At 32.5% G+C, this 20,176-nt stretch overlaps 5 protein-coding genes and 1 long non-coding RNA gene across 20 annotated transcripts in view; 3 read left to right on the forward strand and 3 right to left on the reverse strand.

Annotated features, from left to right (window-relative positions):
* The window catches only part of LOC100742088, an 81,887-nt gene extending 78,192 nt beyond the window's left edge, over positions 1-3,695 (reverse strand). The window contains exon 1 of the mRNA XM_012382248.3: positions 2,999-3,695. Within this exon, the coding sequence (XP_012237671.1) occupies positions 2,999-3,133 (135 nt within the window). The 5' untranslated portion in view covers positions 3,134-3,695. The remainder of the gene's footprint in view (positions 1-2,998) is intronic.
* Positions 605-1,625, forward strand: LOC112212353. The gene is made up of 2 exons (XR_002946169.2): positions 605-805; positions 1,290-1,625. It is a non-coding gene; the product is annotated as an uncharacterized LOC112212353 (long non-coding RNA).
* A 737-nt stretch (positions 3,696-4,432) lies between the features above and the next one.
* On the forward strand, positions 4,433-5,870 carry LOC100745729 (CDGSH iron-sulfur domain-containing protein 2 homolog). Its single transcript, XM_003487316.4, has 4 exons — positions 4,433-4,600; positions 4,775-4,869; positions 5,155-5,271; positions 5,514-5,870. Exons 1-4 carry the CDS (start codon positions 4,504-4,506, stop codon positions 5,601-5,603), a joined length of 399 nt encoding a protein of 132 aa, XP_003487364.1. The 5' UTR covers positions 4,433-4,503; the 3' UTR covers positions 5,604-5,870.
* A 147-nt stretch (positions 5,871-6,017) lies between these two features.
* Positions 6,018-13,055, reverse strand: LOC100745852 (probable serine/threonine-protein kinase dyrk1). 15 transcript variants are annotated; one of them, XM_012382409.3, is made up of 11 exons: positions 11,870-12,122; positions 11,651-11,801; positions 10,550-10,607; positions 10,271-10,480; positions 8,501-8,674; positions 8,041-8,199; positions 7,491-7,859; positions 7,205-7,411; positions 6,827-7,055; positions 6,670-6,742; positions 6,018-6,597 (listed from the first exon to the last, which is right to left on the reverse strand). In XM_012382409.3, the coding sequence occupies exons 5-11, from the start codon at positions 8,544-8,546 to the stop codon at positions 6,592-6,594; spliced, it is 1,089 nt and encodes a 362-aa protein (XP_012237832.1). In that variant the 5' UTR covers positions 8,547-8,674; positions 10,271-10,480; positions 10,550-10,607; positions 11,651-11,801; positions 11,870-12,122; the 3' UTR covers positions 6,018-6,591. The 15 variants fall into 15 exon arrangements, with proteins under 15 accessions (XP_012237832.1, XP_012237834.1, XP_012237838.1 ...); XM_012382411.3 differs by lacking the exon at positions 11,651-11,801; XM_012382415.3 differs by lacking the exon at positions 10,550-10,607.
* A 3,154-nt stretch (positions 13,056-16,209) lies between these two features.
* Positions 16,210-18,420, reverse strand: LOC100745972 (STAM-binding protein). Its single transcript, XM_003487318.4, has 8 exons — positions 18,275-18,420; positions 18,060-18,158; positions 17,754-17,975; positions 17,118-17,303; positions 16,739-17,036; positions 16,532-16,644; positions 16,353-16,455; positions 16,210-16,275 (listed from the first exon to the last, which is right to left on the reverse strand). The coding sequence occupies exons 1-8, from the start codon at positions 18,418-18,420 to the stop codon at positions 16,210-16,212; spliced, it is 1,233 nt and encodes a 410-aa protein (XP_003487366.1).
* Positions 18,421-18,484: 64 nt separating this feature from the next.
* On the forward strand, positions 18,485-20,165 carry LOC100746091 (DNA excision repair protein ERCC-1). The gene is made up of 6 exons (XM_003487319.4): positions 18,485-18,936; positions 19,051-19,146; positions 19,224-19,333; positions 19,422-19,616; positions 19,690-19,875; positions 19,940-20,165. Exons 2-6 carry the CDS (start codon positions 19,077-19,079, stop codon positions 20,141-20,143), a joined length of 765 nt encoding a protein of 254 aa, XP_003487367.1. The 5' UTR covers positions 18,485-18,936; positions 19,051-19,076; the 3' UTR covers positions 20,144-20,165.
* Positions 20,166-20,176: the final 11 nt, after the last annotated feature.

The following is a 20,176-nucleotide window of genomic DNA, read 5'->3' on the forward strand; positions in this document are numbered from 1 at the left end:
TATATCTTCAAAAACATCGTGGAAGAATAAATTTTCGATATTGAAAATAATTTACTATCATTCTAAATACATAAGGATATTATTCCTCTGTAAAGGACTACGACCAATAGTATTTGTGGAAACAGTACAATTTTTCAATTTGTTACTAGATTTTGTTACTAGATTTTGGTTTCTTTTAGTATTGAGTCAATTTAAAGAAAACAAGTGGAATCTACCTTCAATTATGCATTAATTTTAAAGCAAACTATCATATTTCAACACCACTAACAAAGATTTCCAATATCAGTGATCATAAAGCACGTAGGTTAGAATAAGATGTTTGGAGATTATGTATCTGCCCGCAGAATGAAAGTAATCATACAAGTACGGAAACACGTTAGTATACATTTCCAATTACACCACTCTGTTTAATGGGACCTTAAGAATTCGAAAAACAAAAGTGGAGAAAGAAGGGAAAAAGGGGCAGTGCATACAATGACACATTCCAATCACGCGTAATGACTGGCCGCTCCTTTGTTACACGCATTCTTCTCGCGAATGACAGTTATGCAGAATACAAAAAGTCACGCGCATGCGCATCCCACAGTTTTTTGAGACACTCGCTTTGATTGCTTGGATATGGCACGTTTCAAACACACGTATATATGTCCATACGAAACTAACCTATAAACATATCTAAGCAAACGACTATTGAACGTACTATTGAATACTTTATACATATTTTACTATGTACTTTATATCTTTACGTACGTAACTGAAGAAGTGGAATTTAAACAGAAATTTGTTTCATCTACGAGATATTACGGTAAATACTCTGTTTTGAATGTTTTATATATATTTCTACATATTATTATTCATTACATGCCTTCTTCTACTTCCAAATTTCTGATAAATGTATAAAAATCAGCCTGCTTATCAACCTCTTCGTGACTCATGTACCACACATATATGTTACATATCGACTACCTACGTTGTGAAAGATTTGATAAAGAATTGTGTACTGCATTCATAGCAATTACGCAAATGCTTATTGAATCATATCTGTTATGAATTCCTATTTTTTACGGCTCTCGCGAAACCTTGTTTCCACGATTCAATCGTTAAAAGTGTTTTATATTAATCTATTGGATAATTGAAAAAAGATGCGCCATTCTTAATAACGGTTAGGTTTCCAACAGCTCGTCTGCGCCACCTCGGATTACGATTTTTACGAACTCGATCTAAACTGGTCCACGTGACGAGGGTTAATCTATTTTGCATCTGCTACTCGAAATTCGTATCTTTCACAGTGGCCAGTATCGCCGATATCGGAAACCAGTTCCGTCAAAGCAATCGATCTATTCTGCGCTAGAACTGGGAAACACCGGGGGAGGTGGAAGTAGAAAAGGAGAGAGAAAGAGCGAGTGAGTTCAATTTGCAAAATTACGAGGTACCATGGAAAAAATTGGCGGTCGCGAAACAACGCGCTTGCGTGAACTATGGAACGGTGACCTATAGTCAATTCATTGCGTACAATCACTTGCTTCGTAAAAATTAATCTAGCATATATTATTTTATTACGCAATTTTACTTGTACTTGTAATTTATAAAAAATAAATACGCTTCTTTCAACTATGAAAGTATGACAAATTATTGTAGTGTGTATTTTAAAATTTATTCAAAGTTTTAAAAAGAAGTTATCTCAAGTCAACATAATCGATAATAAAGCAAAATGTCATAAATTGGCCTACTATTAGTATAAAACAAAATAGTTTCTAGCTCCTATATAAACATGGCTGCGTTGAAAACATTTCAACGAGGATACGAGAAATGGAGAAAATGCGACTGATCTAACGTAAACGTAAGGAACGTTGGGACGCACAAAGGGTGCCCGTCTCTTTTGATTCAAATTTTCCGATCCGTATGATCGTCGGGAAGGGATACGTTCCCCAGGAAACAGGAAAGAGAAAAAGAAAGAGAGAGACAGATATAGAGAGAGGGAAAAAGGAAAGGAGAGAGAGCACACGGACAGAGGGACCGACCGACAGGCTGGAATGTGGCCGTTAAACCGATCCCACCCAGCCAATCAGCATCCCCGTACCGTCGACGTTAAGACGAGTGTACAATATTGCCCTGTTAACTGGTCGGGATTTTGCTTCGATAACTGACAATTGCCATCCCCATAAATTTTTTCAACCGACTTTTTAAACTATTCTAGATTCTGGTATTACAGCGGTACCTCATTAAAGTGACCACAGTTTCCAGTACCTTATTTGGGAAAGTACCTCCTCAAAAAAATATATTTCCAGGTAGTTTACAATGTCTTCGTTTCTTCTGAATACAATCGAGATATGCATATCTGAAACATTTGTTTATTTTAAATTATATATATATATACATAACGTCAGAAACACTCCATAAAATAAGTTCTAAGAAACAGGTGAATCAACGTGTCACTAGCGTACATATGTAAAATAAACAAATGTGTCAGCCATCCATATCACGTTAGTACTTATAGGGAAACACAGATATTTGAAATTTCTTAAGAATATATCTTCCTCGATAGCTGACCGGATAAGCTCCCGGTTCGTGACCAGTTAAAGAAGCACTACTGTATACATACCAGTAGAAGAAGCACTAGGAAGCACGACTCGCAAAAGCGTGAGAATAAAAAATAATCAGAGGTCAAGAAACAGACAGGGCGACAGAGGGTGCTCGCGATAATAACACGGGTCGATATACACCGGGCGTTATTTTGAGGCCCTTCGCGTTCGTAGGATTCTCGGACGAATGCGTAACATATACACAGCATTAGATGCATATACACTATACGCGTATAGAAACTGGGGTTGCTCTTTCTCGTAACGTGCACCTTTGACTGTCCTCGAACTTCTCTCTCTTTCTCTCTCCCTCTCTCTCACTCTCTTTGACTATGTGGTACCAAACCAATACAGGCAATACCACAGGAATATGTTAGATATATATGAAAATACGATCGAAGCCAGTAAGTAGTACTTACCTTGCCGCTCTTAGCTGCCGGCGAATTCTCAACGATGTCGTAGATGACGTGCGGCAAACCCGCGGTACCGAGGAGCGAGAACCCGAATCCGGACGAGTCGCCGCGGTTCAGGGTGACCACCAGCTCCTCAGCCATGTTTCGAGCACATTGATCACCTCACTGTCATTTGACGCACCTTCACGAAACCCGCACACCGTACACAAGGATTATCCGACGACCCGTGTTTATCTCGTCTTTCTCCTCTCTCCCTTTGTCAACCACCGTGTGTCACTCTACGTTTAACGTTCCTTACGTGCTCTCGCTCTCTTGGCACACGCACGAACACCCACACACGGACCAGGAAGCAAGGGCCCCCTTCGCGAACACTTTTCGCACTGCACCGCGCGATAGAACCGCGCCGCGCTCTCTATCTCTTTCCTTCCCTCTTCCTTCTCCTTGGTTCTTTCCTCTCTTTCCGTCGCCGATGACACGAGCCTCCTACTACCCGATATGCACCGTCAACGATGGACCGCAGCCAGCAATATCGGAACGGACACGTAGAAACGCCACTCCTGCGCTTTTCACTGATACCCGCCTCGAAAACGCGCGCACTTCGTACCTGTGCCTGCGCGAACCGCGGCGGCGTCGCGGCAACCGACCACGTATCCTTGCGGACGACGCAGCCACCTCCACCCTGCCCGGCGAACGCCTCGCGACTGGATGGCGCCACCTACAAGGCATCTTACAAACCCCACCGGTCCTTCACCTCTCACACTACGTTAGTCAAAATCTACCGGCAACAATGCGATTGCAAATTACATTACATATGTATTACGTATGTATATGTATTATATCCAACTTTAAAAATTACACATAGACAATATATATGTTTGTATCTTTTATTGTGGTTTTAATGAATCGTAATGATTTTCAGGAGTTTGAAAAATTGCGTACGTTACGGTATTGTAATTTGCGATTTAGAGTATTGAGCATTGTTTGCTACACATACATACACATATATGTCGCAATTCAAATGAAGTAGGTGTAGTCATTTTACTAAAAAAATTGATATATTTAAAAAATTGTTAATTATGTTTAGTAAACTATTATTAGAACGTTTCTATTTAACAAAACTATTACTCAGTCGTGATTATCAAATAAAATTATTTTACTTAACTAGAACGATACCATTAATATAACAACTCGAAATAGAGCTTCAAATTTTTAAACAATACACACAAGCAATAATTTATTAGAAGTCTTAAAAACTAAAATGTTTTCGATTGTCAAATTCAAATAATGTATGAGCAGTAATATTTTATTTAATATTGTAACAAGTATAAAATGTTCGAAGAGTAAAATATATCTATTGATTCTCATGTTTAAAACTATATTTTATAAATTTATATAAAATTGGTCTTAACTTATATATTTCGCTTCGTGGTATAGAAAAATAATCGAATATTGCAACGCAACTAGTTCACGTTTGAAATCGCAGCTTGATTAGCGTAGTAGTGATAGCAATCATGATGCCACTAGCACATCTCGTTAAAGAATCTCTTCCAAATTATTTAGCTGGGTTGCCTATTCCGGATACTATAGGAGGATGGTTTCGACTTGGAAGTAAGAAATTAAATAACATATTTACTATATATTTAGTGATCTAACGGAATCATGTTAAGTACCTTTCAGAAATAAAGTTTTTGAACGTGACATTGCAAATCACTACTGTGCCACATTCTATCCAACAGTTCTACGAATAGTATGAATTTATGAAACTTTTTTATTTTCATTTAGTACGTGATTGGATTTCCTTAGTCCCACCAACTGCGTTATTAGCGGGTATCGGTTATATGTCATACAAAGCATTTTGTCCAAAGGCTAGAGGACCAGTAAGTAATCTATGTAATATATTGTATTTATCTTTCAATACATCAAGGACATCAAGATAGTATGTTACGTTACATTTCGCCTTTCCTTTCTTGATTATATAATGATATTACTTTATATTTATAATTGTACCTTTAATCTAAACATGTCTAAAAATCAGTACTATATACTATTTTTTATTTGAATTCATAAATTTGTGTTTATGAAATATATGTATTAAAGGACTCACTGTACCAATTAATTAACATGTTATACAATTTACTCATTTGTATTAATTATGATTACAGCCATGTGGGTTTGTGAATCCTAATATAAAGAAGGATGTAAATAAAGTGGTAGACACAGTTGATATAGAAGATATCACTGAGAAAGCTGCATTTTGCCGTTGTTGGAGATCTAAGAATGTAAGTTTTCTGTCTTTTTATCTACCTCACTGCTCTCATTTGCTGTTAAGATTCTGGATCCTATTCATAGGTGACATACATTAAGAGTATCTATGAATAACTTTGTGAATCACATAAACATATATTATACAATTATGTCATTTGTTTGTATGCTAACTGTATACATAAAAGATATTAATATTGACAAATACATAAAAATATGAATAATGTTGATATTTACATTAAAAATTTTTCTATTTTAGTGGCCATATTGTGATGGCGCTCATGGACGTCATAATCAGGAAACGAATGATAATGTGGGCCCTCTTGTAATTACAAGAAACAAAGATTAATGTAAACTTATTGGTATATAAAAGTTGCTGTATGTACTTGTTCTTTACAAAGCTGCTCTTAAACAAAAACAAAAAATTCATGTAATGAATAATGTAGAATCATATGAACACGTCACAAATAATTAGTGTAGATAAATATTTAAATGAATAAAAAAACAACATTAAGTACAGAATATAAAATATTATATGTATTGTCATTTGCCACTTGTAACTATTTTTTGGAATTGTGATTTGTCGAATTTATAAATAAATATATTGTTATCAAAATTCGTTTTGTCACTAACTATGTAAGTTAGAGTATGTAAGATTATAAATCGTCCTATCTTTTTATGTGCATAATTTTTACGAAGATTTATGGCAATTACCTGAGAAGGTGTTAACCGAACTCTTTTTTCAAAAATACAATTACATTGGTAAAAAAAATATTCCACCAATTTATTTATTTAACTAAAATTATTTACATGTTCGTCGCACATATTACAAAAACAGATGGAAAACGAAGATAATACTACATTACAAAAGTTACGTTTATAGTATACATTTTTCAATGGTTCCAAATACTAAAAACAAGAAAGAATATCCTTCCAGTAATGTCGAAGAAAACTGACAGATATTCTAGCACCCTCAACTGTTTGTAAGACATTTAGTTGATACTTAAAATGCTACGTCATTTATTCAACGATCTGCGCATCGCATTATCACCAGAAAAATATACATGATAGCACAGTAACGCTATTTCTAATTTCTACAGGAGAAGGAAAAAACAATCAACGCGTTGAAAAAGATGGATTATATACATAGCGTATATAAAACAATTACATCCCAAGAACTGTATAATATTATCCAAATATATTTGGTGTCTTGACTGTCAGGCACAATGCATGTCCTTAGTATCACAGATCAATGAATCTTCAATATTTACATAATATCAGCCTTAGCTATGAATCATTCGGTTTTTCTTCCCTGCAGATTACTACTTTCGTTGAAATCACAGCTGTAATGTGTAAAATTAAATTATTATGATTTAATTAAATATTAATTTGAATATAATCAGTTATACGCTCACCTCAAAATGACGCAAGTCATTAGTATCAAATTCTAGTTCATTAACAAGTAACTCCCGGTGTCCATATCTATATCTAAAATACAAAAATATGGAATAAATTAATTTATTATTTCATATACATAAATAAAAAAAAAATTATAGTAAATTTAATACTTACTCGATGTACCGCCTCCAAACGATCATTCCAATATATACCAATGCAATTACTACAGCAAAACTGATCGCAGTAACTAGTGCTATGATTCCCGAAGACATATGTTTACTATTACTCTGATCAGATTTCACAGCCTCAATAGCTTCAGAACTTATATTCTCAACTTTATTTACTTCATGCGATGTTTCAATAGTATTAGTACTATTTTTCGAATCCGTCGAATTCGGAACATCTACGATACAATGACATTTATTATACTATGTAAAACTCATCGAGCTTAAAACATGCAATAAGCCTTCAAGTATGTAATAATGCGTGACTGTGTTATTTTTATAGAATTTGAATTTGTATAAGAAATTATATTAAAATACATTTTTGTACCAGAATTATTGGTATAGATAGTGTGATTTGTATCAGAAGGTACAATAGCGTAATGTACTTCAGTTGTAGTTTGCGTATTGTTTCCACCGAGTTCCTCATCTTTCGCGTCACCTTTTTCTTTCTCATGAGGAATAACTTCCGGTACCTGAGACTCTGTAGTGGATCCAGTGTTATTATTCGCAGTAGTCGTATTAGTTATCGTAGATTCTTTAAAAGGAATATGGATGTAATGTAGTCCATTTTTATATAACTTTCTCTTTTCATTCAAATTTTATGTAATATATACCTGTAGCATTTAACGAATCACCATCATCATCCCGTGGATACTTATTACAGTGAAGCATGTCCTCTGTTTCTTTCGTAGAAGTACAGTTTTCTTTTCTATCATTTTGCTCTTCACTATTTTGCTTTTCATTAATTCGCGTTTCGTTATTTACCTGTTCTTTATTTAGCTTCTCACTATTTTGCTCTTTATTATTTAGATTTTCACTATTTTGCTTGTCATTATTTAACTTCTCATTATTTTGCTTGCTATTATTTAGCTTCTCATTATCTTCCTTCTTCTCGTCAATTGTTTTTTCTACCGGCGTATTTACACCCGCATTAGCTGTATTAGTTAATGTAGAATTATTGGTCTCGTTCGCTGTTTTTATACCTAAAAAAAATAAAAAGCGATAAGACATTCTGTACATTCGGTACATTCTCACGGTAATAATTTGTGCTATCATTAAGCGTAAATTATGCAGAAAGAATATTGACCGCATGCATTTTAAGCGTTCAACCGAGTTGATGCAAACACAAAGAATTCAATCGTTAAGAAAATTCATTCTACCCACCCGTATTATCTTCTGCCGCCTTTATCGATGAGGTGGTCGCTTTGCTACTGTTATTACTCAAAATATCGGTCGGTTCCTTCAGGTTTCCGATGTCCACTTTGCTTGGATGTTCTTCTCTGCTCGCATATAGTGAAGTGGCTCTGCCAACTAACAACGAAACTATTTATAAAACAACAATTTTTAACGCTAACGATGCAAATAATACGAATGCGAAAATCATTAACAGCTTGTAAATATACATCACATCGTGGCGAACACTTTACGTGGAACTGTCTCTATTTCGTAAAATTTCAAAAATATATTGAGAAGTAAAGGGAGAACTTGTATATTTTGACAAATCTATAGTTAGCCTGGTTGTTTGAAATTCTGAAGATACACTATCTACAATTGAAGTATCACGTTTAAGAAAATTTAAGAAAATTTCGCTCGACATAGAAATATCGTTACAATTTTATCTTACCGCACATCGGAACCAGCAGAACAACGATCACCCGCAATTGAAGCATCTTTTTTCCGTTCTGCCTATTTATGTTTACGCCTTGAATTCGAAAACCGTTGCACTTTTCCACGCACTTCGTCGTCTCTGGCACAGCTTATCGTTCTCCGAGCGTTAATCCGCGTTGTGGGATCGAACCTGAAATCAAGATTGATCGCAATTATCAATTTTCTTCACCTCTACGTATTATACGCTTTATCTGTTATCTTAGATAAACTAGGCAGACAAATACGTTTTTTATTATTATATCACCACTTTAGTGCAAATATTAATAGCACTAATATGTTAATTAAAGGTATTTAATTATATAATTAAGACGATGGGTGAATAATTATCTTTTATATTGTTTTATTGAATGCATTACAAACAAATACAGATTGCACAAATGGACTTGAAATATGTGTATTTCTAACACGCATAACAGGATATTTTTTCCTGTTCGATAATATTGTGCTTATGCTATATTATATTATGTTATGCTATTTTATAATGTATTACATATCGTGTTATATTTTGGTACATTTTACTATAATTACATGAAATATGTACGTTGATAACAGACACTGTATTAGGCTTTAAGCCTTATTAAAATAACCAAATAATAATACTAAAATTTACTTAAAAAGAATAACCTTTTAATGTGCAATAACAAATAATATATTTATCTTATATTCTTACATTCGCTATTCTATTTGTCTTTGGCTTAGTGAAACGTGATAGTTTCCACTGATAATAGAAATGTGTACAAGTGGTTATCGAAATAAAATTCTATCGATGATATTTTGTTGGACCAAATTTCGAATCTAAAGACGATTTTCTCAATTGAGTAAAATTTAAATTATTACCAAGTTTTCTATGAAATTCTAATTGCATATTTATAAATCAAGATTATTTATAAATTTGAATAGACTCTGATTGCGTATAATTTCGCAATTCAAAGTAATGCGAAAGAGACAAGCCTGCATTTACGAAAATTGCACTTTTGAAAAGAATAAATGAAAAGATTCGAATAATAAGATGTATGTACATAATAGAGATGAGTTCGACTGTATCAGCTTCCGTTTGTCAGATAACTACTGTATCAATTGAGCGATTTAACCTGTTTGAACTAAATTGTTTTTTCTCCTTGAACTTCGTTTTAAAAATGTCATGCTGTCCACAAGTATACATACATCGAAGTATCAATTACTATTTATATCTATATTTGCTACATAATATATAGTCTCCATAGTTTACAATATTCATCGCCTATAAGATCTCAAGTCGAGAACTGAAACGTAAAAATTGTTTAAATATATATTACACTGCATTTTATATTGAATGTCGAGGTTCATTAATATGATGGATAATTGACTGTTTAAATACTTTTGTGATCTCTGCGAAATATACACTAGCACTAAATATTGTGTAATTTTTGTATATATTCTCAGGTTTGTTTCAAACTTTGCCAATGTTACCACGATAATCGAATCTCATAACAGTGTTAATGAAATTTCAGAATGTTTCGTATAGAAATCGAATATCTTCGTGTACTTCATTTCACAGATAACCAAATTCTCAGAAAATCGAATTAGGATGTTATGAAACGACAGCAGATCATTTACATCGCTGTGACCGTGTCGACGAATCCCGGTTAAGTTCACTTTCATATATTATTTCCTATTGTACGATCTACTTTTTATACTTGTTATATTAAGGCGAGAAGAAACTGTTATAAAGAACTTGTTTACGTACATAAAAATATCCTTGTGATGCCATTCAAACATGGAAGTTGGAAAACGTTCAAAACACAAGAATTTATCACTTTGAATTTTCTTTTATGGCGTGAACATATTACTATGGTAAGAGCGAAGAGGCATTTTTTCACAGAAATCGTTCCTAATTTCGGGCACAATCGCTATGGAAATCCAAGAATGACCGTGTACCGGATTCTCACGAATTCGCCTGTGAAAAAAGTTATATAAATCTCTTCTTCTGACGTCGCTAACATTCATGTGCTATTATACGCCTTACATGCTTCAAAAAGGAAGTAGAAAATATTGTTCTAATGATTCGCAGGTATCTGACTATTCTGAAAGATGAAAATATACAATTAATATTTCACTAGTTATGACCTCCTTTGAAATAGTATTTGTTAGTCGGTTAGGGAGAGACTCGTATGATTATAATATATATGTGTATGTTTATTATCGTTGCCGCAAAATGATATGCAAAAGAAACGTTATATTCATTTTTTTTAAATTATTAGGAATTCATTAAGGAAAGATAAATAGTATTTGGAAAAGTAATTTCGAAGGAATGAAAGTATTTATTACTTGTTTAATCTTTGACCAACTTTTTACTTAAATGTAATTAAAATGTAGGGCGTTTCACACAGGCAATATAGGAAATTATAAAGAAGACAAGAAATTATCATAATTATATACGGAATTTTTTGACGACAATATCGATAATTATGATGCCTAATTAACGTGCCACTTTTTATCTGTATGTGTTAAATGAATGAGCCAACAGAACGGAGCTTGTAAACGCGCATTTTAATACGCCACGTTTCAACGAGAGGAATGTCGGTAGTCATTTTACCGTTTTCAATAAAGATAAATCATAGAGAAAACATTCGCACGGGATCCTGGTCGATAAAAGAAAATCAATAGGCAAATTAACCTATTTCTCGGTGTATAATACACGGTCTAAAGTGCATACCTTTGTCGAACGTGAAAGTAGAATGTTCCACTTTTTCTCTATTTGCAATCGTTTGGTGAAGAATCGCTATATATTTAGAAGAGAGACCAGGAAACAGTGGCAGCTAGTAAAACTCGAAAAATTGTCGTCACACACGAACTTATGGTTCGGCCGATATACCACGCAATTACAACGTTTCGCGTGTAATTGCATTACAATTAATCCTTGTTTCTCGTAAGATGGGGGAAAATGTTCGTGTGTACACAAATTGTTTCACTCGCCGTTCACTTTTCAACTCTCAACTGCGTTTTACGCGCTACTTCTAAAATCTCGATCACGAGTACATTTCCGTAACACGAGTTGGTTTTTTCTTTGAAAAAATGGAAACCGCTGGATTGACGTGTTGATTACCGATAATGACGCAATCGTTACCTTGTTATTATATGAAGAGTATGGTCATATTTAAGTAAAATATGTATTCCAATACTGTTACAGAAACTTTCACGAACTCGAAGAACAAATAACGTTTGTCGAGTAACTCGTCACTAGGAGTTACACTGTTACACTAGTTACTACGTTTACACTGATAATGAAATACAAATGAAATTTCATTATGCTAGGTCACGATCGAAATATCTTTGCTATAATCACCTTTAGTCGTACTCGAGCTATATCTTGTTTTTAATAATAGAACGCGAATGTTTAATGGAAAGACGCGTAGTATGCGAACTTTCGATTATTCCATCATCTTGTTTCATCGATCGAGCCACGCGTTGCTATTCTACTTCTATGTCGTCTAACGCATAGACAATTTTAAATTGAAATGTCCACTCGAATCAAGCTAAACCGCGCACCGTCAGTTGTTCCTTCCCTTAAGAGCAACAGCATACTGCACGTTCTACGCGACTGGAGAGGTATATGTATAATAGTGACATACGGCGAAAGAGAGGGCTACAATCTACAATAACGCGCCGCATGTGTAAAACGAAGCCAAGAAGAAACAAACAGTCATCAACGTAATTTGTTTGTAGCTGTTTATCAGTTGATTTAATCAAGCCATTAATAAATGTATAGTAGTGTCTTAGAAGATAAGGTAATCGCTTTAAACTACCGAAGTAAATTTTCGGGCCGAGATCTTCGAGAACAAATTTCGTATTGAGAATAGTGATATTTTTCACGATTCTTTTTTTAGCCCATTTTTGAGTAAATCGTCTTGAGTTGTGTTCGGTTCTGTACGTTAATCGGATTAAAACAAGTAGCTTGAACATAAGAGAAATATAAGAGTGTCAACGCACACGGACTAGGCTTTTGAAGTTAAGCGAAACACTTGTCTAATGAAATCGATGATGCAAATGCATATAAAATCTATATACGACCGCAAGTTATCAAATTCTATCGGTTAAATGCAATTTGACTACCCTGTAGAATCAGGTATATTTAGTAACATCAATCCCCATCTTGCGAAATAGTTTTATATTTCGTGATTCGATCTGCTTCTATTATACTATTACAAAATTCTGCTTCAAACGTAGTATATTCACCAGTGTTCGCGTAGCCAGGGAAGAATTTCAAGAATTCTAAAGACACCTTACAGTTATACAGACTTCGTTATAGCGACCTACATAGTCCCTTACTTAAGTCCAATAAGCAGCCAAAGTTGGAAATAAAGCAATATTTTCATGTATTGTTCGAGAGGTTATGAATTTTTGGCGACGTTGAATTAACAAGAATTATCATTACATAATATTTGAATTCTGAATGAATACTGGCTATTAAGATAATCGTAAGTTGATCTTTAGCCACGTTACAATACGTTACCTGGCAATATTCCCAGAATACATTGACGTATGCTGAAATTCTCACTACTCGATATGCATCTGATCGATATTCTATGGTAAAAACCGGTAACGACAAGCTTAAGTAGAGGAAATCGTACGCGCGTATACATGAGTACGTCACAGGCGTTTTACCCTGTGGGATTTTATACGTCATCGAATAAACTTGAAAGGCACGAGGCCGTTATATACGTACCTGCTTATGTTCTCTCCTTGTTTATCCACGGGCTGATTAATTCTTCTTCTGCTAGATTCAACATTTTCCCAACTTAATTTTGCAGATCTATTCAACGTAATTTCAAGTAGTTACGTATATATTGAATTATCTCTAGGAGGATCATCAAAATTTCAAGTCCGATTCCACACTGTTCTGTGTAGTTAGAAAATTATCTATAGTAAACAACCGCATTGTTCTGCGAAATAGCTGCTACCTTGGAAGTTCCACAGCGTTATATATAGGGTGTTCGAGAAGTAAATAAGTAAAGTGTATGATTGTTTTATGAATAGCAGTAAGAAGAAATATTTATGAGACGGTAGACGTTTTGTGGTTTCATATTATTAAGTGTTATAGTATTATAATCTTATTTGAAGAATCTAAAACACAAACGTATTAGAATTAAGCAAAATTTGCAAATGTTGAAGATTCCGTGAACAGGATTCCTTGCATTGAACTATGATACCTTTTTAATCCCGCTATATGTAACGGATAAAATCAAGAATGCAAGATAAAAGTAAACGCTTTTAGCTGAACATAGTCATTCTAGTATTGTGGTAAATGTTAAATTTTGACACGTAGTTGCGGTATAGTGAATGGTTAAAACATACGTATATATGTTATTCCGGAACGACACCTTTGGACCAACTAACACATACATCTTCATTAAAATGCATAGCTTCGTAGAAGTTCGATTCCAGTGATTGACAGATGTTCTTTATTCCTCACAGAAATCAATAATCTGCTTGATAATTCGTTATTTTATTTATTTTTTCTTTAAGTCGCGTGAGAATATACATATGTTTGATATTTTTGTATAATTAATATCAGATTCATTCCTATAACGCTGACCATAAAATTCGAGGTCAAGAAAGAAGTTTAGAGCGACAGTTGTATGCCATTGGCTCGTATATTGATGTAATCATACTCACTAATAAACTAATTCTTATTTAATTATCGAGATTGTAAATAGCAACAGTTGATGAATTTCTTGCGCAGGATGTGTTAATACATCAGCAAACGGAAAATAATGGTTAAGCAGTTATCTGTGAGAAGTTAAATTTCCATAGGTAAAGAAGCGTGCATGAAGAAAATGTTTACGCGTAACGTGATTTATACTCCGTCTGTAAACGGTAAAACGAAGAACACATAAGCTTCCACGTAAAAATAGATTGACCCTGCTGTCGATAAAACCCCGCAAAGCGCGAAACCCTTCAACGCGAGTAATTCGATATACGCGAGGAGAGGTGAATGGCGAGAAACATTCTCACGAGGTACTCGCGTATACCTACAATAGGTTCTCTTTAGAATTCCGTATCCTGGTCGTGAATAATTTTCTTCTGCTCCTTCCTCCTTTTTTTCTTTCTTTCCTAGTAAATAATTTCTTTATGCTCTCTCAACGACAAATAATCGCATTCAATGAATGTTCTCGAACAATGAGTATAAAAATCACAAAGAAGATAAACGAGTCCTCTGTGAAAATCTTTTGTTTCGTAGACAAAAACTAACCATCATAAACAACGGAAAATTAGATTTATTATATTAATTTATAATTTATTTCTCATCTTGAGGAATATACAGTTTTTTACTAACATTCAACTACTTTATAATTATAATATTCGGATTTAGCCTTCATCAATTTTTTTGGTACGAACGTAGACTAATGTTCTAAATTATCTTTTATGCTAATTAAGATTTACGTCCCTCGCTGTGTAGCACGTGTTCAATCACGATTTGGCAATTAAAATATTTTTCGGTATAATAAAAGTTGATAGTTACATTATCGGTCGTAAAAAAAATTGTTAGTAAGTAGATGGAGATAGTTGTTTATATGTACAAAATATTGCGCGTTTATGAGACAAGGAAATATATAGTCTCATAAACAATACGTAAGCGTGTAATTAAACCTTTAAGTACGTAAAAGTTATCTCAGGTACCTACTAGTACAAATATTTTATACCGATATCAATTAACACATCATCTATTGGTACTATACAATTTTTAAATACAATATTGTATTATAGAGTACATAAAGTGAAGCATCGCACAAGGTTGATATATCGATTTAGTGTACCAACATATTTCATAACAAGCTCGGTATATTAGGTTACGACTAGCACAGTGTGTCAATGCAATTTATTGATCTTTCGATTACGATTTTACGTAACGATACGATTTCATTGAATGATCCAATCATAAATAATGTTATTCAATGATATCGTGCAATATCTACAATTGAACGTTACATACTTCATGTGGTTAACATGAGGTTATGAACACCATTATTTTTCCATGAAAGGCACATAAACTTATACACACATTTCGCGCACTGCTAATGTTTATAAAAATTTTTGTTATACATTTATTTTCCAGCACACAATGTATATTACCTGAGTAAATAAATATAAATATTATGAAAAAGTAATAGAAGCACATTTGTATCACACTATCTTAAATATTCTATTTTTACATAAATTATACGTAAACAAATTTGTCTTATTTTCATTACATGAAGTTGAAAATTCTTTGATACTCGTAAAATGAAAATGTTAATACTATCTGTTAACGATAATGCTTATTTTCAGTCAAAATAATTTCTAATCATTAATTAATAAAAACTCTTAAATTATATAAAGTTCTTTGTGTAATCTACTATAATTTACCAATTAAATATTGCGTTATTTTATTCTACCGATTTTAAATGCACGATTTTACTTCAAATATATTAAAGATTTTTAATATATTAAATGCTTTGTCATAAAAATATTGAAAGCCTTGCAACTGCTAAATTCTTATGTTCTTTAAGCTAAAATGTCTGCAATTTTTCATTTCTTTCACTTAGTATAACGTATTTGATAGTTAAATATATAACTTGTTATACAATAGTTGTACACATTAAAGTATATACATATGCAAAAATGTGTATACACATCTAAAAGATGTCATTTCCTTCTTAGGTCCACTACTTCTATCACTGCAGTTACATCCAACTTACAGTGTTTTGCTTTCTGAAAAAATATTCTTTTGAACGTATGTAACAGATTATATTTACACAATCTGCATTAAAGTCGTTTAGAATAATTACCGTGTATAGCGGAGGATCTGTTGGATGTGGATGAAATCCAGTTTCTCTGCAATTGGCAATAAATTCTAATCCATATTCTGGAGTCAAAATGAAAAATCCTGTTCTAAAATAAATAAATATATTTTTGAATAAAAAAACTCCTTTTTTTTATACATCCGGATATTTTTTCTTTTACTTACTCATCGTATTTAGGAGCACAAACAATAGCAATGGCTTCAGCCATCATAAGTTGATATGCACAATGTGTATGAAGATCAACACTAGATAGAAAGGCAGTCTGTGTAGGATGCGTCTGTGAAGTACAATTATTTTTTCTGTTTGCAAATTCACCCAGTTCAGATGTTGTTTTCAATGATAATTTTACTTTAAATTCAAATATTACATACATGTATCCAACCAAGAGTAATCAAATTATGTTGATCCTGATAATCAAATATATCTTCTTCATTATATGTTACACAGGAATCTGGGGATCCAGTTTGTTCAGGAATTAATAAATGAGTAACAACTAATTTATTTCTTTCTAATTTGCCTGCTAATATACCACAAGTTTCTTTATTATTCATGGTGTTAGAGAATGCCAACATGAGGAAGTTTTGCATTAATTTAGTTGGCAGTACTATGTCTCTTAAAGTAAAACTGTCACAAAGCAAAGAAGGTTTTGTTGAGCGATCTATAGTGGGTCTATTAAAAAATACAATTATATAATTTAATATTATTTGTAAATTACTATAAAAATTCAATTTCTTTTTACATTATACTTACTTTTCTTTAGATGTTTGTGCAGTTATATCACTAGATGGACTTACTAATGGTCTTGATGGTATACTGGACATTTTTTTAAGCTTGGCATCTTCAGGAGATGTTACACTTGCAACCATAGCAGCTTCTGCTGCTTTAACAGCTGCTAATGCAGCTAATTTGTTCTTTCTTTCTTCCTCTTCTCTCAACCTAGACAAATATTACATGTGCATAATCATTATACATTTCTATAAATATAAATATAAATATATAGACTGAGTCACCTAAGGCTAGGACCTAAAATATTTTTGAAATGATTAATTATATTAAAAAATGAATCATATATTTTTTGATGCATTTGATATAGTTCATCATACCTTATAAAAAATATTTGGTTATTTATACAAGAATCCATTAGTTTAGATCTGGCATTTTTCTCTACTATCTGTAGATGAATGCTTGTGAAGTAATTCATATAAATTACAAAAAAAAATCTCACGGTGTGCTTGCTTACCAATAGATTTCATATTGAAATATCAGAATGTCTTTTGATTCTCAGATTCATCTCTTCTCCATCATTTTTGTCGCGATTTGGAAAGGGTCAATATTTCTAGCCTTAGATGACTCACCCTGTATAATTTATAAAATATTATAAAGTACTTTTCTAATTCTTCTTGTTTCAGTCTTTCCTTTTCAATTTTTTCTCTTTCTTTTACATCTTCCAGATACTTATTTAATTCTGTTTGATATTGTTCTAATAATTGTTTCTTTAATTCTTCAGCCTTAGGAAGTACTTTACGTAATGTTTGTTGATTATGCTCCTTATCTTTTAATGATACTGTGTCAAATTGTGGGTGATTTCTTATTTTTTCAACAAAAATCCTGTAATAATACATTTTTAAAAAATAAGTTGAATATCTTAAATTATCATAAGTTATGTATTGTATTTAAAATCACATAGCTTACGTTATGAATTTGACGTATAAAATATATGCATATTCAAGATTATTATCTTTCATGCACATATCTGCCATCCTAATCATCTCTACACCAGAACGATAATATCTGAAAAGGATTGAACAAATTAATAGTGTTAGAATTATTTAATTCTACTTAAAAATGTATTTTTCAACAGGTTGCAACAATGACGTATGAAAAACAATTATAATAGGGCCTGACACCTTTGAGGTGGAATGTTACGGTCCATTTCTACTGTGGAAGCATAATCCGAGAGATTCTTCAACCGTGCTCGTGGATCTGATATGCCAACATTCTTCCAAGGATGTTTGGCACTGACACTTTTGATCTCTGACGTTTCCTTGCTCATTTAAAAATTTTAGGTTACGTTTAGTCAATACATTAATTCTTTATTACATCTGAAAAGATTTACTATCAGTGAATCCTCGTAGTTCTAAAATATACATAAACATTTACCCCATTTTAATTCTAATATATCAACAAGAATATGTAATCAAAATAGCGATTGAGTTGATTAGAAAAATATGTCAAACTAATATGTCATCAGTCATCAAATGTTATCAATTGTCAGTGCTACCAATGGAAAAATAAAAATTACTATTATTTGTTTTGGTAGTTAATGGTGTAGCAATTGTTAATTTAATACGTAGATAAAGATTTTTAATGGAAAACCTCTAAACAGCAGATATGTATGACACGTTTATAGCATGGAAGACGTTTAACTACTTTAGTGATAATTTATAATAATAATATCAATTTATTGTTATATATTATTTGATTATCAATATCGTTGTTGCATAAAGTAAAAATTTATTGTCAATAAACAATTCATTATTGTTGTTTTATCATCATATCATTTACTAGGGTAATAACCTATATGTGTATCTTCAAGCATGTTTATTATAATATATATACAATTATTATATTATAGCATATTCCTAAAGGATTTTTAATTCATGAATAATATTGTTTTTTGAAGTGGAAGTAAATAAATAGATACATATAATGGAAGAGAAAGATAAAAACAATGATGAAATTTCTCCACCTAAACAAGCCAAGGTTGATTCTTTCCAAAGTGAGTTACTATGTATATTATTATTTTAATATAAATCTGATATATTTACATTAAAAATATTAATATTTTGTACACAGGTGCATTTAGCGAATTAAAGAAATCAGAATTTTTCAGTGAACCATTACCTGGTCCTTCTAAAGTCACAAGTGCTTCAAAATTTAGTACACTGTTAGTCAGTTTAAAACAAGTACGATAATACAAGATTTTTTAGTATTTTATAATATTATATAATATAACGTATTGCTTATTTTTGTACATATATAATCTAATTTTAGAAAGGAAATCCATTGTTGAAATTTATAACTAATGTTCCTTGGGAATTTTCTGAAATTGTACCAGATTATGTTATGGGAAAAACTACTTGCGCTCTTTTCTTATCGATACGTTATCATCAACTTAATCCTGACTATATTCATGAACGCTTGAAGGCCTTAGGAAATATGTATAACCTAAGAGTGCTTTTAGTACAGGTTCATTTTAATTATTGTTATTATATCTAATAGCATATGATTATATTATAAATGTAATGGTAAAATATTACAGGTAGATGTGGCAGAGCCTCATCATGCTTTGAAACATTTAACAAGAATTTGCATTCTGGCTGATTTAACGCTAATGCTGGCCTGGAATGCAGAAGATGCAGGCAAAATTATTGAAACATACAAGATTTATGAAAATAAGCCACCTGATGCAATAATGGAACGAAGTGATACAGCACCATATCAAAAGGTATATGCATAATATAATTAATTTGAGAATTACAAATTTTTTCTATATATATGTATTCTTTCAGTTAATGAATGCCTTGACAACAATTCGATCAGTCAATAAAACAGATGCCACAACTCTTTTATCAACCTTTGGTACATTAAGTGATCTGGTACAGGCACCATCAAATATACTTGCTCTTTGTCCTGGTGTTGGGGTACAAAAAGCAGAAAGAATCCATAAAACATTGCATGAACAATTTTTACGTCCTCCAAAGTCTATAAAATAAGAATAAACAGGATATGACTTTATACGTGTAAAT

This window comes from Bombus impatiens, unplaced genomic scaffold, assembly GCF_000188095.3.
Source record: "Bombus impatiens unplaced genomic scaffold, BIMP_2.2 scf_0151, whole genome shotgun sequence".
Classification (NCBI taxonomy): domain Eukaryota; kingdom Metazoa; phylum Arthropoda; class Insecta; order Hymenoptera; family Apidae; genus Bombus; species Bombus impatiens.